Source organism: Gordionus sp. m RMFG-2023, chromosome 2 (assembly GCF_954871325.1).
Source record: "Gordionus sp. m RMFG-2023 chromosome 2, tfGorSpeb1-WG-v2, whole genome shotgun sequence".
NCBI lineage: Eukaryota > Metazoa > Nematomorpha > Gordioida > Chordodea > Parachordodidae > Gordionus > Gordionus sp. m RMFG-2023.
The window spans coordinates 56,094,414-56,109,971 of NC_088776.1; the positions used below are offsets into that span (position 1 = coordinate 56,094,414).

General features: G+C 28.1%; 1 protein-coding gene across 3 annotated transcripts; it reads right to left on the minus strand.

Moving 5' to 3' along the window:
- Positions 1-1,506: 1,506 nt before the first annotated feature.
- Positions 1,507-15,558, minus strand: LOC135924664 (paramyosin-like). Of its 3 annotated transcripts, none has more exons than XM_065459758.1 (19): positions 15,537-15,558; positions 11,196-11,296; positions 10,546-10,602; positions 9,659-9,745; positions 9,144-9,310; positions 8,520-8,598; positions 8,077-8,322; positions 7,435-7,631; positions 7,139-7,271; positions 6,584-6,800; positions 5,802-6,042; positions 5,258-5,453; positions 4,878-5,006; positions 4,598-4,753; positions 4,127-4,255; positions 3,881-3,967; positions 3,511-3,711; positions 3,181-3,378; positions 1,507-1,787 (listed from the first exon to the last, which is right to left on the minus strand). In XM_065459758.1, the coding sequence occupies exons 2-19, from the start codon at positions 11,286-11,288 to the stop codon at positions 1,602-1,604; spliced, it is 2,799 nt and encodes a 932-aa protein (XP_065315830.1). In that variant the 5' UTR covers positions 11,289-11,296; positions 15,537-15,558; the 3' UTR covers positions 1,507-1,601. The 3 variants fall into 3 exon arrangements, with proteins under 3 accessions (XP_065315830.1, XP_065315828.1, XP_065315829.1); XM_065459756.1 differs by lacking the exon at positions 15,537-15,558 and adding an exon at positions 15,019-15,192; XM_065459757.1 differs by lacking the exon at positions 15,537-15,558 and adding an exon at positions 14,970-15,192.

A 15,558-nucleotide genomic window follows, 5' to 3' on the forward strand; every position in this document is an offset into this window, starting at 1 on the left:
AACCTAATAAACAATATAATAGTCTTCTTGCCAAATTTATTTCGATTGTACCTTATAAATTTTTAAAAAAGATTTATTCCTCCGTTATTTTTTGAGGAGTAATATTGCTAATTAATTTTAGTGTTAAAGTAAAATTCTTATGCGACCAGCACCCCCCCCCTCCATCCATTTGCATAATTATATTGTTCTGCCACTGTGTTGTGCTTAACAACATTATTTATTTTTTAATGCTTAATCTTTTGCGAATAGAATTGAGTTATGCTTGCTTAAGATTTGATCTTATTTCCTATTTTCTTTCATTCTTTTCTTTAAATTACTTTTCTTTGCATCTTCTTAAATAATTTATTTATATAGTTAATTTTTTTGTTTTAGTCAAAATGAAAACGTGTTAGAAAAATTCGTAAGAAGCATCAAAAGATTTTTGTTTAAAGGCAGGCATTATTAATGAAAACCACAAAATATAGGATAAATTTTCCTAATAGGTCTAATATTTTTTTTTTCGAGGTTAAATATGATTTTTTTTATTAGATTATATATCAAAAAATTCCGATATTTATATAGGAAATCCAAAAAATAAAATGTAAAATGTTTAAAAAAATATATAAATGCACAAACAAAAAAAAAGCACAAAAATAAATAAATGAATGAAAAGAGTAACTATTTTAAATGCGATTTATGAATTTTCAAACATATTTCTTTCAATTGTCGATTAACTGATTATTTAATAAAAATGCAATTTGTATAATGTAAAAAAAAATTATAAACGTATTTATAATAAAGGACTAGAAAAATTCTAACGTGAGTTTGGGATAATTTTATTTTGTGATCCATTTTAAACCTGTCCAATAGTGTTGTTAAAAAGCGACCGATTAAGATTTTAGTTAAAATAATATTATGTATCGAGATCTGGCAAATAGATGTGCAAGCATTTCTACCAGCTATGTGCAAAATCTTTAGGCTTACTTAATGTGATTTTGGTTATAATGATTTTTAAGGGCTTTTTAACAACACTACTGCCCAAGGAGATTAAAATTTTTAGTAGAAAAGAAAATTTAAGGATTTTAATCTTCATAATAAAACATATATTTTTTTAAAAAACACCAATATAAAAAATGGGCTTTAAAAAAAGAATAGAGATGTATAATTATTATAAAAATGTAAGATAAAATTAAAAGAAATAAAAAATATTTGTGGTAAATATATATATATTTTTGTTGTATTTTATTTTTGATAACGTTTTGCATTTTTCCGACTTTTGGCCACACGATTTAAATAAGAAATAAAAAAAGAAATGAATTTTAAGAACATAGTTTGTATATAATAAATTAAGGGAAATAATTTATAACATAATTCCTTCAATGACAGTTATAGCGAAAATTAGCGATGGAGAATACAAAAATACAGTGTGTTTTTTGTATAATTCGCGCTAAATATGAATGAGAGGTATTGTTAGAGATTGTAGAAGAAATTTAAACGTTAGCTTGAATTAAAGATAGACACATAAAAATATTAAAGAAATATTTATAATAATATTTTTTTTAAGGGGAAGAGGGGTGAGGAGTGGACACATTTTTTGTCGATTAAAATAGAAGCATACAAATTTAAAATGAGATAACAGAATATCTTCGTGGTTGCACGTATGGCAATAAAGCGTGGGAATTATGGTTATGATGGTGGGATAAATGATGATGGTGTATGTTAGAGCTCGGAATAAAATCCACATTTTCCATAATACTGCCTCTTCTCCTTCTAGGTGGCAGTATTGCATTCTCGTAATAAAATGGATCCTTTTGAATTTTTTTGTAAATATTTTTTTTTTATTTAAAAAATAAAAAATACTGTTTGGGGGAGGGGGGGGGGATTATTCAAGGAAACCTTCTAAATACGGAAAATTAAAAATTGAAGGGGTTTATTAATTTTTATAATTGCTGTTCCTTGATGGGCCTCCCCTTTTAGGCGTGATAGAAATATTTTGGTGTTATTAAGGAAATTTATATTGGATTTTCTGAAAAATTTTTGAAATTCTGTGAGAGCTTCCCTCAAAATATTGTGTTTCAAAAATTATTATAACATGTTGGGTTTAGGAATTGAAGTTTTGTGATGAATTATAATATAATGTAGGCTTGGAAACTATTCGTGATAAATTCTGGATAGATATTAGTATTAAGAATATTCGAGGCGGGGGCTAGCGTGAGGCCAAAGAAGGAAATCAGAGGATTAACTTTAACGTAGCGTATTAATATTTTTATGTCAATTTCAAAATTTTATAATTTCCCGCATTTAAAATATAAACAAATATAGAAAGTGGAAAAGAAAAAAAAATCAAAGCATGCATTAAACAAATTTAGATTAAAGTTATCAAATTATTAGTAGAAATTGATATGTTTTACATGCAATTGATAATCCTTCCAATTTTAAATACTCATTAAACTTATATATATTTGTGTGAATATAAGAATTCATTTACAAATATAAATAAATGATCATATTTCACAATTATTTTTATCAAAATTATCTATTAAAACTACGCTATTTTAGGAAAATTATCTTTATTTTTGAAATTGCCTGCATAATATATATATAATATATAAATTTTTTTTTGTTCTATGAAGAAGAAAAAAAAAATTTGCACACACAAAAAGAAAACAAACTAATAAATATCGTATTCAAATAATATAGTCGTGTAAAATATATAATATATATGAAATTGGTTTTTAAAAAAAACCAGAATTTAAATTATAAAATGATGAATTATTAATTAAAGACGGAGGCGAAATGACAAAGTGGTGATAATAAATTACAATATTATATAATAAATAATAAACTTATATAAAAGAATCCATTTCTAACAAATTTACATTTTGAAATGAATTATTTAAAACTTTTATATATTTGCCAAATGCGCATGATCGTTTATTTGTAAAATAAAGCTAAATAGTGTAAATAATTTTAAATAAAAGAAAAACAAATTTTTTTTCTAAACTTTTGAAACCTTTATCACGACATCCGCCCCGCATCGCGCTAGAAAATAATGTATGGCCCATTTAAAGAATAAATGTTTGCGGATTTTTTTTTATTTAATTATATAGTTTTTTTTTTAAAAAAAAAATCCGGAAAAATGTATTTGTATAAAAAATAAAATAAATATATTTATTGGTAAGGTGATTGACTATTACTAACTCTAACATAAGGCAAAGCCTGGGGTATTAATTGACCACTCACGATTGGACCAGTGGCTGGGCCAATGAAAACGTTCCCTCTATTTTTAGCTCTAAGTCTGACCAAATTATTTTCGGCCATTTCAGCTCTCGCTTCTTGATCTTCAAGTTCTTTCTGGAACCTTCTGGATTTAGCTAAGTGTTGGACGGCCAGTGTTTCCTTTAGAAAACATAATTGATATGATATTATAGGGCAATATAAAAAATAAAGTATTGAAAAAAAGAATAATTTATTTAAAAAAAGAATAAAGAAAATCAAAATGGAAATAAATGAGAAAGAAAAGAACTTAACTATATCTCCCACTTGTTCTTTGTATTTTTTGAGGCGTTCATTCAACAGGTTTATAGTGTCTATGAAATTGTTCGATTTTTGATGTTCTTCCTCCATCATGATGGTCAATTCTTTGACGCGTCTATCCTTCTTCCTCAAGTTCTTGTGTGTTTCTTGATGAGCTTTCTTTTCGCTTTCAAACACGATTTCCAAGTCCCTAACCTATATTTTGGTTGTTTATATATTGTATTGCACTTGTATTAATAACTTCTATGTCTACACTTCATAAAAGAAAAATAATTTAATGCTAGTTAAATAAGCAATAATTTTAACAAAAATGACTAGTTTAATTTTTTTATGCTGAATATATATATTTAAATGGTTATTTCACCCTAGCTTCCAATTTAGACACCATACGTTTGGCAGTGATCAAAGCTTGAGCTTCTACTTCTTGAATTCTGATTTGCAATTCTTTCACCTTTTTTTTTTAAAAAAAATATGGAGTTATTTATAAGTTATTCCACCTAAGAACCCTCTTATTAATATTATTATTTTTTTCTATAGTGGGTAAAAGATAATAAAGAAATATATAACTTTACTTTTAGGCTAAGGAAATTTTCCTAATATTAATTATAACCTGTTGTTCAGCGGCCTTCCTGAGGGTATCAATCTTCATAGATTGTTCTTGTTCGTGTCGTAATTCGTCTTCAAACCGCTGAGCATCCGCGGCAGATTTGGCCGCTCTCTCTTGGTATATTTTCAATTCCTTTTAAAATGTGATAATGTAATGTAAAATATCAGATCCCAAATGAAAATTTATTTCTTATGACAAAGAGTATCATTCGAGAAATGGCAGATCCAATTTTATCTCCATCAATGAATCTATGCCAGACTATGTTTAACATGTCATTTTAAAATTCTTCCCCTTTTTATATTATATAGTTCTATCTGTCCCCCCCCCTCATATAGTTTTAAAAATAATTTGATTGGATGGGATTAATTGGCGCTCCAAGTAGATTCCAGATGAAAAATTTTTTTTAAAAAAATTACAAATAAAACATCAGTAATATTCCAATATATTATCAATAAGATTTGAATGAAGGATAACTTTATGGGTATCATCCAGTTCTGCTGAAACTCCGGCCAGATCAGTCTCGAGCTTGGCTCTAATGTTTGTGAGAGAAGCGTTAACGCTCGCCAACTCGTTAGCACGAGATGTGGCTTCCTCCGCTTCTGCTTCAGCTTGTTTTTTGGCTCTGAAAGCCTTATTAATAGATATAAAAATAATCATGTTGCATTCATTGTTTAAGTAATTTTATTAGTACCATTAAAATGTTCAAAAAAATTTCATTTAAAATTCCATTATTTAAAAAAAAAAAATTTATTACTTGATCCAAGGCATTTCTGACTTCTTCAAGTTCTCCTTGTAGGGCGGCGGCCTTCCTCTGGAAAACTGAAAGTTGATCCAAAGCGCTGGCCAATTGCCTCTGTGCATCATCGAACTGCGATTTCACGTCCTTTGTTATGGTTATATTAATTATTTATATTTTATAGGAATTTTTCTTTTATTATTGTAACAAATTTTGTAATTTCGTTCATACACCCTTAAACACTTTCCGTATAAAAATTTTTCCTATTTAATAAAAAACTACCTTGGCTAAAAAAAATTGGTATCAATATAAATCGTTCTGGTAGAATAATTAAACAGAGTCAAAAATTGGGAGAGATGATTAGTTAAAAAATTTAAATTGTAAAATAATAATCTTACCATTAGTTGTTGTTGCAACTTCTTAATGGTTTTCATGTTTTCGATGTTGGTTTTATTAGCGTGATCCAAGGATAATTCCAACTCAGCAATTTCCGCTCCGAGTTTCTTTCGGATTCTTTGGATTTCGGCCCTCATCTTAGCTTCTACATCGGCAATCCTTGCTGTCAAGGCATCAATTTCGGCTTGCATGGCTTTCCTACAATTTTAATAATTCGCAATGTATTATGTTCCTTTTAAAATAAATAAATGTCGAAAAATCTATTTAAAACTTGCATGACTATGATTTAACATCTAGATTTTTCCCCATTTCCTATCCCAAATTGTTTTTTACTCACTACCCTCTTAATAAGAACTCTACCACGTTGAAATATATATGAAGAAAATAGCTACCACTAACTCTCCGTTTATTTTGGATTCGCTATGGTTCATCAAAAAAGAAATTAAACCTGCATGTTCTAAAATTTAATAAAACACTATCTACATTTTGGTTGAGAATTATGAGTCTAGAGTTTTTAGGATACTTAATAAATATGCATTAACATACCTGGTATGTTCAAGTTCGTCTTCCTTCTCTTGTAATCTGCGTTCAAACTCTTGCTTAGCGGCCGCCAGATCGGAAATAGCCTTGTTCGCGCGAGCTTCTTCTATGCGTCGCCCGTTCTCTGCATCCTTGTATAGAGCGGCATACTCATTTCGCTCGTCTTCCATTCGCTTCAACGCTACTTCGAGTTCGTGGTTACGACGGTTGGCATCGCTTAGAGCTCCTTTGAGCTCACCGATATCATCTGTTCGTAAAATGGCGATGTGACATCGAAATAAAGTAACATATAGATTTGTCCGAATAAATAATAACGATGAATAAGGTTATGGAAGGTTTAAAATTATTGAAATAGTTCTGATGGAGTGAGCTATCTTTTATAATTCAAGGAATGTTTTCAAATTTGTATATATGATGGCGTGACGGCCTCAATTATCAGATTAATATTAAACAAGTGGGCACTATTGTGTTGATGAAAAGTCCGATTTGGGGTGATTGTTAACCGAATTGGAGATTATGCTCATAGATGGCAGAAAGGTCTGAACCTCTATTTGTCAAATCTCAAGGCTTATATAATCTCAAAAAAAAACACAATAAAAAACTTAAATAATGATACCTTTATATCAAAGAAGCTAAGTTATCTATTAAGTGCTCAAAATTAATTCAGATACCATTAAATATAATCGAATAAAACCATATTTCTTATATTAAGAAAATTTGAAAAACTTAATATTGTATTAATTTAATAATAAGCTTAAACAAATTACAAAAAAAATAATCTATTAAACCGTTCAATTTTTTGTTTTCCCTAATGAGGGCGTTATTGCGTTCGTTTAATTTTTCATTTTCCGTTCTCGCCTTGGCCAATTCGGACTGAGCCGATCTTAATAGCTTTTGTGCTTCATCCAATTCTCTAAGTAGTGCTTCGTTCTTGATCTTGTATTCAGCGAGTCCCTTCTCTAAACTTATAACTTTGCTTTCCAAAAGGGATATTGTTTGGTTAGCCTTAACAATAAATTTTGTGTGTATGGATTATTTAATGTTAGCCTTTAAAATAATGAACTAGTAATAAAATTTAAGGAACGGTCCTGAACAAAGACAAGCTAAATTAGCGCAATGACATAACAACCACCAATCAGAGGCAGCCGTCTCCGAGCTCGGGGGGGGGCGTAAATTTATCTTATCTAGTATCCTATAGAAAAGATTTGAAGTTGGAAAGGCGTAGCGTAATTAGTGATTGCCATGTGTTGCCTGTTCAATGGATTCATTATCAAACTATTCATTATAATAATTTTTGGTTAAATCATGCTTAAATAAATATGCGAAGAAAAAAAAAATATTACTTTATCCAAATCAATAAGTGTGACATCCAATTCGCTTTGAAGTCTAGTCTTTGCTTTTTCTAGATTTGTGCACCTGGAATGCAATTGAGACAGCTGTTCTTCGAACTCGGCTATTTTCTGAGCTAGTCTACGCCTATAACAATAAAATAACGGTAATTAACTCTAAAAAATAAGTGATAATTAAAATAAATTTAAAAAAACTTACCAAACTCATTCTTTATTAGAAAATGAATGAAAGAAAGAAAGAAAGAAAGAAAGAAAGAAAGAAAGAAATAACATTAATAACTATTGTTTACCGATATTCCTCTACTTCCTCGTGATGTAATATGACTTCCTGATCGTATTTGCTCTTAAAGGCTGCCGCGTCGTTATTGGCCTTAACCAATTGCCTCTCTATTTCGAGTTTCAATTCGGTTTCTTCCTCAATTTGCAATCTCAAATGATCAACTTCGTTCTCTAAACTACGTAAATTGGTTTGGAGGGTTTGTTTGATCTGTAAAATTGATTATATATATACACACACATTATTTTATCTAAAAAAGTAGAAATTTTTTTTTTATTCGTTTAATTTGTTTCTTGAAAAGATATAATTAAAGGTAGGCCATAGCCAATTGCGCACAATTGAGCAAAATATTTTTGGGCAGAGCCATTTGTTTTTTTTTAAAAAAGTTGCTAAATAATTAGAAAAGTTTATGTAAGTTAGACTACTTGTATAAAATATATTTTACGGACTGGACATGATAAAACTAATTAAGGACCGGTGTCTGAAAACCCGATCCGTAATTAATAATTTATCGATTTATACGGATGTGAAAATAACTTTTAATTATTAATATTAGAAAGAAGATGCCCACAATATATTAGGATTCATATTTGTATTCGCTCATTTATTCTCATGCTAATTTTAGTTTTATTCATTCATTTCAAGGAAAATATACCCTTAGCTCTTCGTCCAAAGATCGTCTCGTATCATCCAAAGCTCTTTGGATATCATTTTTAAGCAAAATGATTTGTTCCTTCGCGGCATTGGCATCTTTGCATTCCTGTAGTAAATCGTTGTTTTCTTTACTCAATCTATCCCGAACTATATTAGCTTCATTGAGAAGTTTTATTTGTTCCTGAATCCTCAAACTAAACTCGTTGACTTGGGATTGAAGCTTGTCAATGGTTCTGTCAGCGGCCAACTTTATTTAAATATTTAGGAATCTCATTATATATTAATATTTCCTTTTAAATATCAAATCTAGGATCATTCACGATGAAATAAGTGTAAATGGCTCATACTCATTTATGTCTAATACTCGATTAAATTCAAAATCTCGATTTCTTAGTGAATTATAATATATTAGTATTATAGCTATCTATTAAACGAATTTTTAACTTTGTCCTTGGTAACTGCGTCGAGTTGAGATGTGGCATCTATGAGTTCCATGTGAAGCTTTTGTCGGTCTTTATCCATCCTAGTTTTAGAAAAGAAACAAACAAAAATTAAATAAAAACGAATATAAATATAGTCTTGTTTTAAACGGCTCGATTTGAGCCAATTTTTAAAAACGGCTAACTCATTATTGTACCCGGGAAAAATATTGTCTAAGCCTAGCGATTTCGCGAATAGATGTCCAAACCGTTGTGCCATCTACCATCTAGTGCTGTTAACCGGCTCATTTTGAACCGATTTTTAAACCGGCTAACTCAATATTTTAACCAAGCCTCGAGATTTCGTTAATATATGTCTAGACCTATGTTCCTTCTATGAGAATCTTCGGGCTTGCGTAGTATTCCTCTGGATAAAATATTGAGTTGTCGTTTAACAACACTATATAAATAGGGTAGAGAATTATTGATTTTTTTTTAAACAAAATTTGTTTGAAAAGTTTAAGTTTGAAAGTTTTCAAAATTTGCCAAATTAGGAAACCTTATGTTAAATTTTTTTCAAACTTTATAAAAAAAAAATATCTTTCATTTAAAAAGAATCGAAATTTGAAATGTGCGGGTGATTATTAACTTATTTTTAGCTTTTTGCAGCTGTTCAATTATCTCATTAAGTTCGGCTATCTGGGATTGGTGCTTTTGCCTAATTGAATTCGCATAATCTTCTTGCTCTAAATGTAAATCATCCAGTAATTTTCTTAATTTAGCTATTTCTTGATCTCTTTTCCTATTCACGTCGGCCTATATTTTTAATATATAAAATATAATGGAGGTTTACTAAATTGTAGATTCATTCATATTATAACAAGACTTTTCAAATATTTAAAAAACGAGGAATACACAAAATGGATGCCAGTTAGATATTCTCCAACCAGAATATGAAATGGCTTTTTATAAGTATTTTTTATTTTAAGAGTGGATATTCTTATTTTTATATTTAAATACAGGTAGTCAGAATGTTTCTATATAATCGTAGTCAAAAAAAATTTCCTGACAAGAAAAATTCGTTAAAAGATGAAAGAATGAGATGACAAATCTGGAATTTATATAGAAACAAAATTAAGTGAGTTCGATAAAAATATTATGAACCTGTTGTTGAGATATATTGTCGGCATCCTCCAATCTATCATTGATAGCCAACAATTGTACTCCCAGATCATTTCTGTCCCTGTCAATCTACATTTAAATAAAAATATACAAGAATAATGTATATACCAATGGCTTACCCAATCAAATTAAAATTTAGTATATTATAAAACTGCGAAAATTGAAAATTAAATCATAAATTTTTCTTAATTCTTTATTAATAATTACAAAAGTTTGACAAATACTGGCTATTTTTTTTAGAATATTTTTTAAATGCCGTGTAAGATGTTTCGGTTTTTATTTTATTGGCATTAAAAAAAAGGATTTAGGGTAGGGATTGGAGTGTTTGAGCGACTCAAGTTAAATGCCAATTGTTTAAATTAACATGTGGAAACGCTTAATCCGAACGCTCCAATTAGGACGCAGCTTTACTCTTACATTCACATTTAGCACGAATTCGTAGCGAAATATATAAAATATAAGCTGTATTTTTGTATATTTTTACATACTTCGTTGCGAAATCGGTTTAACTGTATCATTTATTAATTCTTTTTAATAATTAAGAAAATATTTATTCCTAAAATCCTTTAGAAAAAAAATAAATATCCATTCTAATGGCCAACCCAATTTCAAACTTTAATTCCATATTCCCTATTTTGATTTTGGCATTATCCCACATTTAAAAATAATTAATCAAGAAACATCCATAAATAACTTCTCATAATATATATTTAAAAAAAAGAAAGAATAATCAAGATAATATATATACGTCACACAATATCATTTTGTAAATTACATTTTCCTATTTCAAGCGATCTTTCCTCATTTTATTGGTTTTTAAGATAGAAATATAAAATAAAGAGGCAAAAAGTAAGTAAATAAAATTTTACTCTGGCCCTGAGCTCCCTTTCACCGTCCAAATCTTCTTCCAATAAACGAATTTTGTCCTATAATTTTGTTTTTTGATTATCATAAGTATTTAATAATTAATTATTTTTAAATCACCCTACCTTTTTTATGCCAACTTCATGGCTTATTAGCTCAGCTTTTAGTTCATAAAATTTTCTCAAGTTTCTTATAAATGGTTTCTCAAGTTTAAAGATCTAAACATTATATTTTAGGATAAGAATCTGGCTAAACCCTTTTGTAGTAAGCTAACTGCCCACCTGGATCCTTTAGAAATCAGTGGAGTGGGGTAAATTCTGAATCATGATTATTCGAAATATCGAAAAGAAAAATTAATGAAAACTAAAAGTGGCGGATCTCACGGACATCTCTACTAAGGTTAAAAAAGGAAATACTCTTATTACAATTGTGTGCACAATATTGGTTTTATAGGAAGAGATGTTTTCGAAACGAATTGTCCTGAATTAGATGAAGATATTAGGAATAAGTTACTTAAAAACTAGGGAAATATTTATTTAACATTTATGTTTTTTGTGATAAACCTCCTGAAAGAAAAGGCAAAGGAGGGGATGAGAAAAGCATAGAAAGAACGAAGAAGAAGGGAAATAATATATATTTTTAAAAAAAATTATACTTGTAGACGACTGAATTCAGGAGACCAAACATCTAAGCCAGAGCTAGGCCCTATGTCTTTAGTCATGAATGTTCTTTTGATAATAGCTGACATATTTGAATCTAAAATATTAACATATATATTTAAAAAGAAACTTAGAATAAAAAAAATTTATAATCGAAAACAAGATAATAAAAATTATTAGGACATTTATAATCGTGAATCATGTGTAATGCTTATATATAAAAAAATAACTAAACCTCTGACTTTTAAAAAGAAGAAAAAGGTGGAAACAGAATGCCCATAACTGAACAAATCTGCAAAGCCAGACCCCTTTATTTAAATGTTTGCTGGGGCACTTTAGACTTAGGGTTTAACATTTGCTCAAATTTCAGAAATTCAAAAGATCAATATTCTTTTTTGAAGATCAATATTCTTTTTTGAAGATCAAAAAGAGTTAAAAAAAAAAATTTTGATCATACTCAAACAATATTTTTGAGCAAAATTAAAAATATTTTTTGACAATGAAAAGACAGACCACCCTTCAATTATTTTGATGTTCAAAGATTTTTTGCTCAAAATTTTGGGCCAAAAAAATTTTAAAACGGTCATTCGAAAGATTTTTGTTAAACCCTGCTTTATCCTAATCTATGGCTTTTTACCCACCCTTTTATAAATCAATGGGAGTTTTGATGTTGCGATTAATTTATTTTATTTATGAATTTAGTATTTTAGTTAATCACCTTACCTAAAATATAAAGAAATAGGAATGTCGTAATTTATTTTCAGTATTAATCATAATGCAAAAAAAATATATAAAGATTTTAATGTCCAGGTTTGTTCCTATTAAAATTTTGCGAAAAATTAGAGATTTGAGAGGCCTGATCCCGACTATGTACGAATTACCTGGGCCGATATTTTTTTTAAAAATTTGCCCGGCTTTCAAGGCGGCATTCGAATGGGTATGTTGGCAAATGACATCAAAATGTTCATACAATTTCTAAGAGGATAAAAATGTCATTAAACATAAAGGCATTCGTCCATGTAGTGTAGTTGTCTTTTAGTTCAAAAAATTTAAAAAAAGCAGAATCGTTCTGGTATCTATATGAGAAATCTCGAAGAAAAGGTAGTATACGTTTTTTTTGTTAATAATCTTGATTTCACCATTTTTAAGAATCTTAAAAAAAAACCAATCTTGATAGCAAACAAATAGAAAAAATTAATATAAAATTAGAGGAATTCAAAAGTTCAGAGCAAAATACGACATATTCACAGAGTTATATTCGCGAATCGTTAAAAAGTTTTAACACCCAGCAGCATGAATATGTAATTCGTAATTTTGGAAAAATAATTAGTCAATTTAGGGTGTATTCACGTTAAATTTAGTAATAATTTCTTTAAGGAGAATGAGTGACTGGGAAAGGAAGGAGTAAATTGCAAATCGCGACTATATCTAGAATATATTTTTTTTGTAATATATTCCTAAAGTGCCTAATAGTAGAGATGCCAATTCAACTTGATTCATTTTCAATTAAAACTACGAAGAATTTGAAATGAAATTACAAATAAAATAATTTTTTTTTTTTATAAAATACAAAGTATTTTATGGAAGAAAAAATAAAGAATTGAAAAAAATAAAGAATTGAAAAAAAGAAAGAAAAGAAAATGGAATTATAAGAAAATGAAAATATAAGAAAATGAAAAGAAGAGAGTAAGATCACCCGATCAGAGAAAAAAAAATTTTGAAAAATTTTGTCAGATCTAATCCGAATTATTTTTCAAAGGTTCGAGTCCCTTACCAGAAATTTATTTTTAGAATTAGGTTCCAATCCTATTTCTTATTCATCCGAATCCGGCCCGAAATCCATTTTAAAACAGTCTAACCGAAACCGAGACCGAGAATGTTTACCCGAGGTCTGACGACCCAGACAGCCTCTAATAAATGGTGGATATAGATTTATTTTTTTAAAAAAAATAATAATTCTTGCCATTTAAATATAATTTACAAAAAAATAAAGCATAATATTTGTTAACGAGTTAAACGTTAGGTAGGATTATATTTTTCTCATAAAACCAAATAGTAATTATATAACGGGCGGTGTCAAATCAGAAGACTTGAAAATGAAAACAAAAAATTGCACACATTGGCAAAGCCAGGATTTTCCAATGGCGGGGGAGGGGTTAAAAATTCTTCTGGGGGCATCGCACCCAAATCCCTTTTTACCCGGCCTTCCTATAAAAAAATCATATATATTATTAATTTTTTGTTGGTCTTTATATAATATCGGTTAAAATTCGCTGAACAAGGCCCTAATTCTAAAAATATGACAATGTTTTGTACCTTATTAGTATCTGACATTAACCAATAAAATATCCAGTATAAAAGGAAAAATGAAAACGTCATTTTTTAAGCGTAAAATGAACCAAGCTTTTGGAAACGCTATTTCTCAAACTTATACTAAACCATTAAGTAGCTTTATTAGTTTATTAAGCTTTATTCTGTCTAATAGTTGGTTCAGATATAGTCAAAATTAGCATCATGCCAGAACCCAGATTATAGAAATTTTAACTATATGGTTTGCGTTAATATTTAGTGACTAAAAAAAGTAACAGAATTATGAACCAAAAACTAACTATGATATCACATCTTAAGCATAAAGCTAGCCAAACATCTGGAAGAATTATCTCGGAAGGGCTTTCAACCCGTTTGGTGGTAGTTTGAGAAAAACATATTACCAAGATTGGCATCATACTAGAAGGAAAATTATAGAAGCATTGTAATGCATTATTAGTAATCACTTTTTAGCCAATAAATGCGAAATAAAAATTATGTCACGTCTTAGGTTCGATTTAAATATTTAATTTTTTGATCATGATCCAAAAATCAATTTCGTCTGAATACATGGAGGTTTTTCTTTCCCCAATTTCAATCTTATGATTCTAAGATCTTTTCAGTTTTTTAATATATATATATATACATTAATTTAAATCTCATTAAATAAGATAGAACGAAGATGCTAGAAGCACAAAAGAAATTAAATAAACGAAATATCAAGTTTTACTCTTATTATCATTATAAAAAATCATAACATCTTTTAAAAATGAGACTTGATGTGGTTATAGCTTTTGACACTTTTATATTTAATAGCGGCTTAAAAAGGTAATCAGATAGACTTGTATATCTGTGCTTAACATGATGAAATAGGAATAAAAGTAGATGACAAATTAAGATATTTATTTAAAATGATAAAAATAGTCAAATATTTGTAAATTAAAAACATAAAAATAAGTTAATTCATACGAGGTGGGGTAGGGGGTTGAACCCCTAAAACCTACCCACCCCCTAGCCTACGCCACTGCACATTTATAAAACCGACGTTAAATACATTAAAAAAAACTTTAATAAAATGGAAATTTTCCTAGATACTTGTGTATACATTAAATTTTTTTTTATTATATCATATATATAAACCGACTAAAAATAATTAATGAAATTGCAGTGTTTTATAAAACTTAAAAAGTTAAACACTATTTTTAAAAATAATCGAAAGAAAAGGCATAATTAAAATCGCGATGAGAAATTCTTTCATTTTTAAATCATTTTGATTTTAAATATAGAAATAATTTTCTTAATTCCATGAAAATAAAAATTTTATCAAAAACATTTACTTATAAAAAGATTTTTTTTTTAAAAAAAATAGGTAAAATTTCTTCAAAAATATCTTTTCTTTATAAAAAACATACTCTTAAAAAAAATGTATTATCTAATTATAATTATATAATGGTAGAACTTACTAAACTACAAGTAGAAAAAAAAATCCAGAGAAAATTGAATACTATATACTTGAATCGGGGTTTTAAGTTTAGGTTCAAATTGATTTAGAACTTTCTAGATAATCGAGCACCGAGCAAAAATATAGATATTAATTCAGAGTTCTTTTAATATTTAATTAATGGTTTATTTACAAAAAAAACTTAAAAGTTAAAGGATGATTTGAATTATAATAAAAGGGAAAAATAAAAAGATATTTCTGAACAAATTTCGAAGATGTACATCGATATTTATATACTAAAAAAATTTAAAAAAAATAAAAATAATTTATAAAATCAACATAATATGTATGATATGACGTATAATAAAAAAAAATATTATTTTCATATTTTATTTAAATTTAATTTTTTTTAAAAAAAAAAATCTCATTAAATATTTAAATTTAAAAAAAAATTTGTCAAATTGTGTAATCCTAATTTTTCCGTTTATGGCTTAAGGTCGGGACTTGTTGAGAAAGGCCGAAATTTAAATATCTCGAAATTCGCAACAAAATTAGAGGAAAATAAATTATTAATTATATATTTTTTTACCTTTTTATTGCTCTAGACAACC

What these genes read in the sequence shown, in the direction of transcription:
- LOC135924664 (XM_065459758.1), bottom strand. Translation starts at nt 11,288, where the DNA reads ATGTCAGCTATTATCAAAAGAACATTCATGACTAAAGACATAGGGCCT. An exon ending in GGAAGGCCGCTGAACAACAG is followed by an intron (nt 3,968 to 4,126) that starts GTTATAATTAAT and finishes TAAAAAAAAAAG; the next exon opens with GTGAAAGAATTGCAAATCAG. An exon ending in AAGAACAAGTGGGAGATATA is followed by an intron (nt 3,379 to 3,510) that starts GTTAAGTTCTTT and finishes TGTTTTCTAAAG; the next exon opens with GAAACACTGGCCGTCCAACA.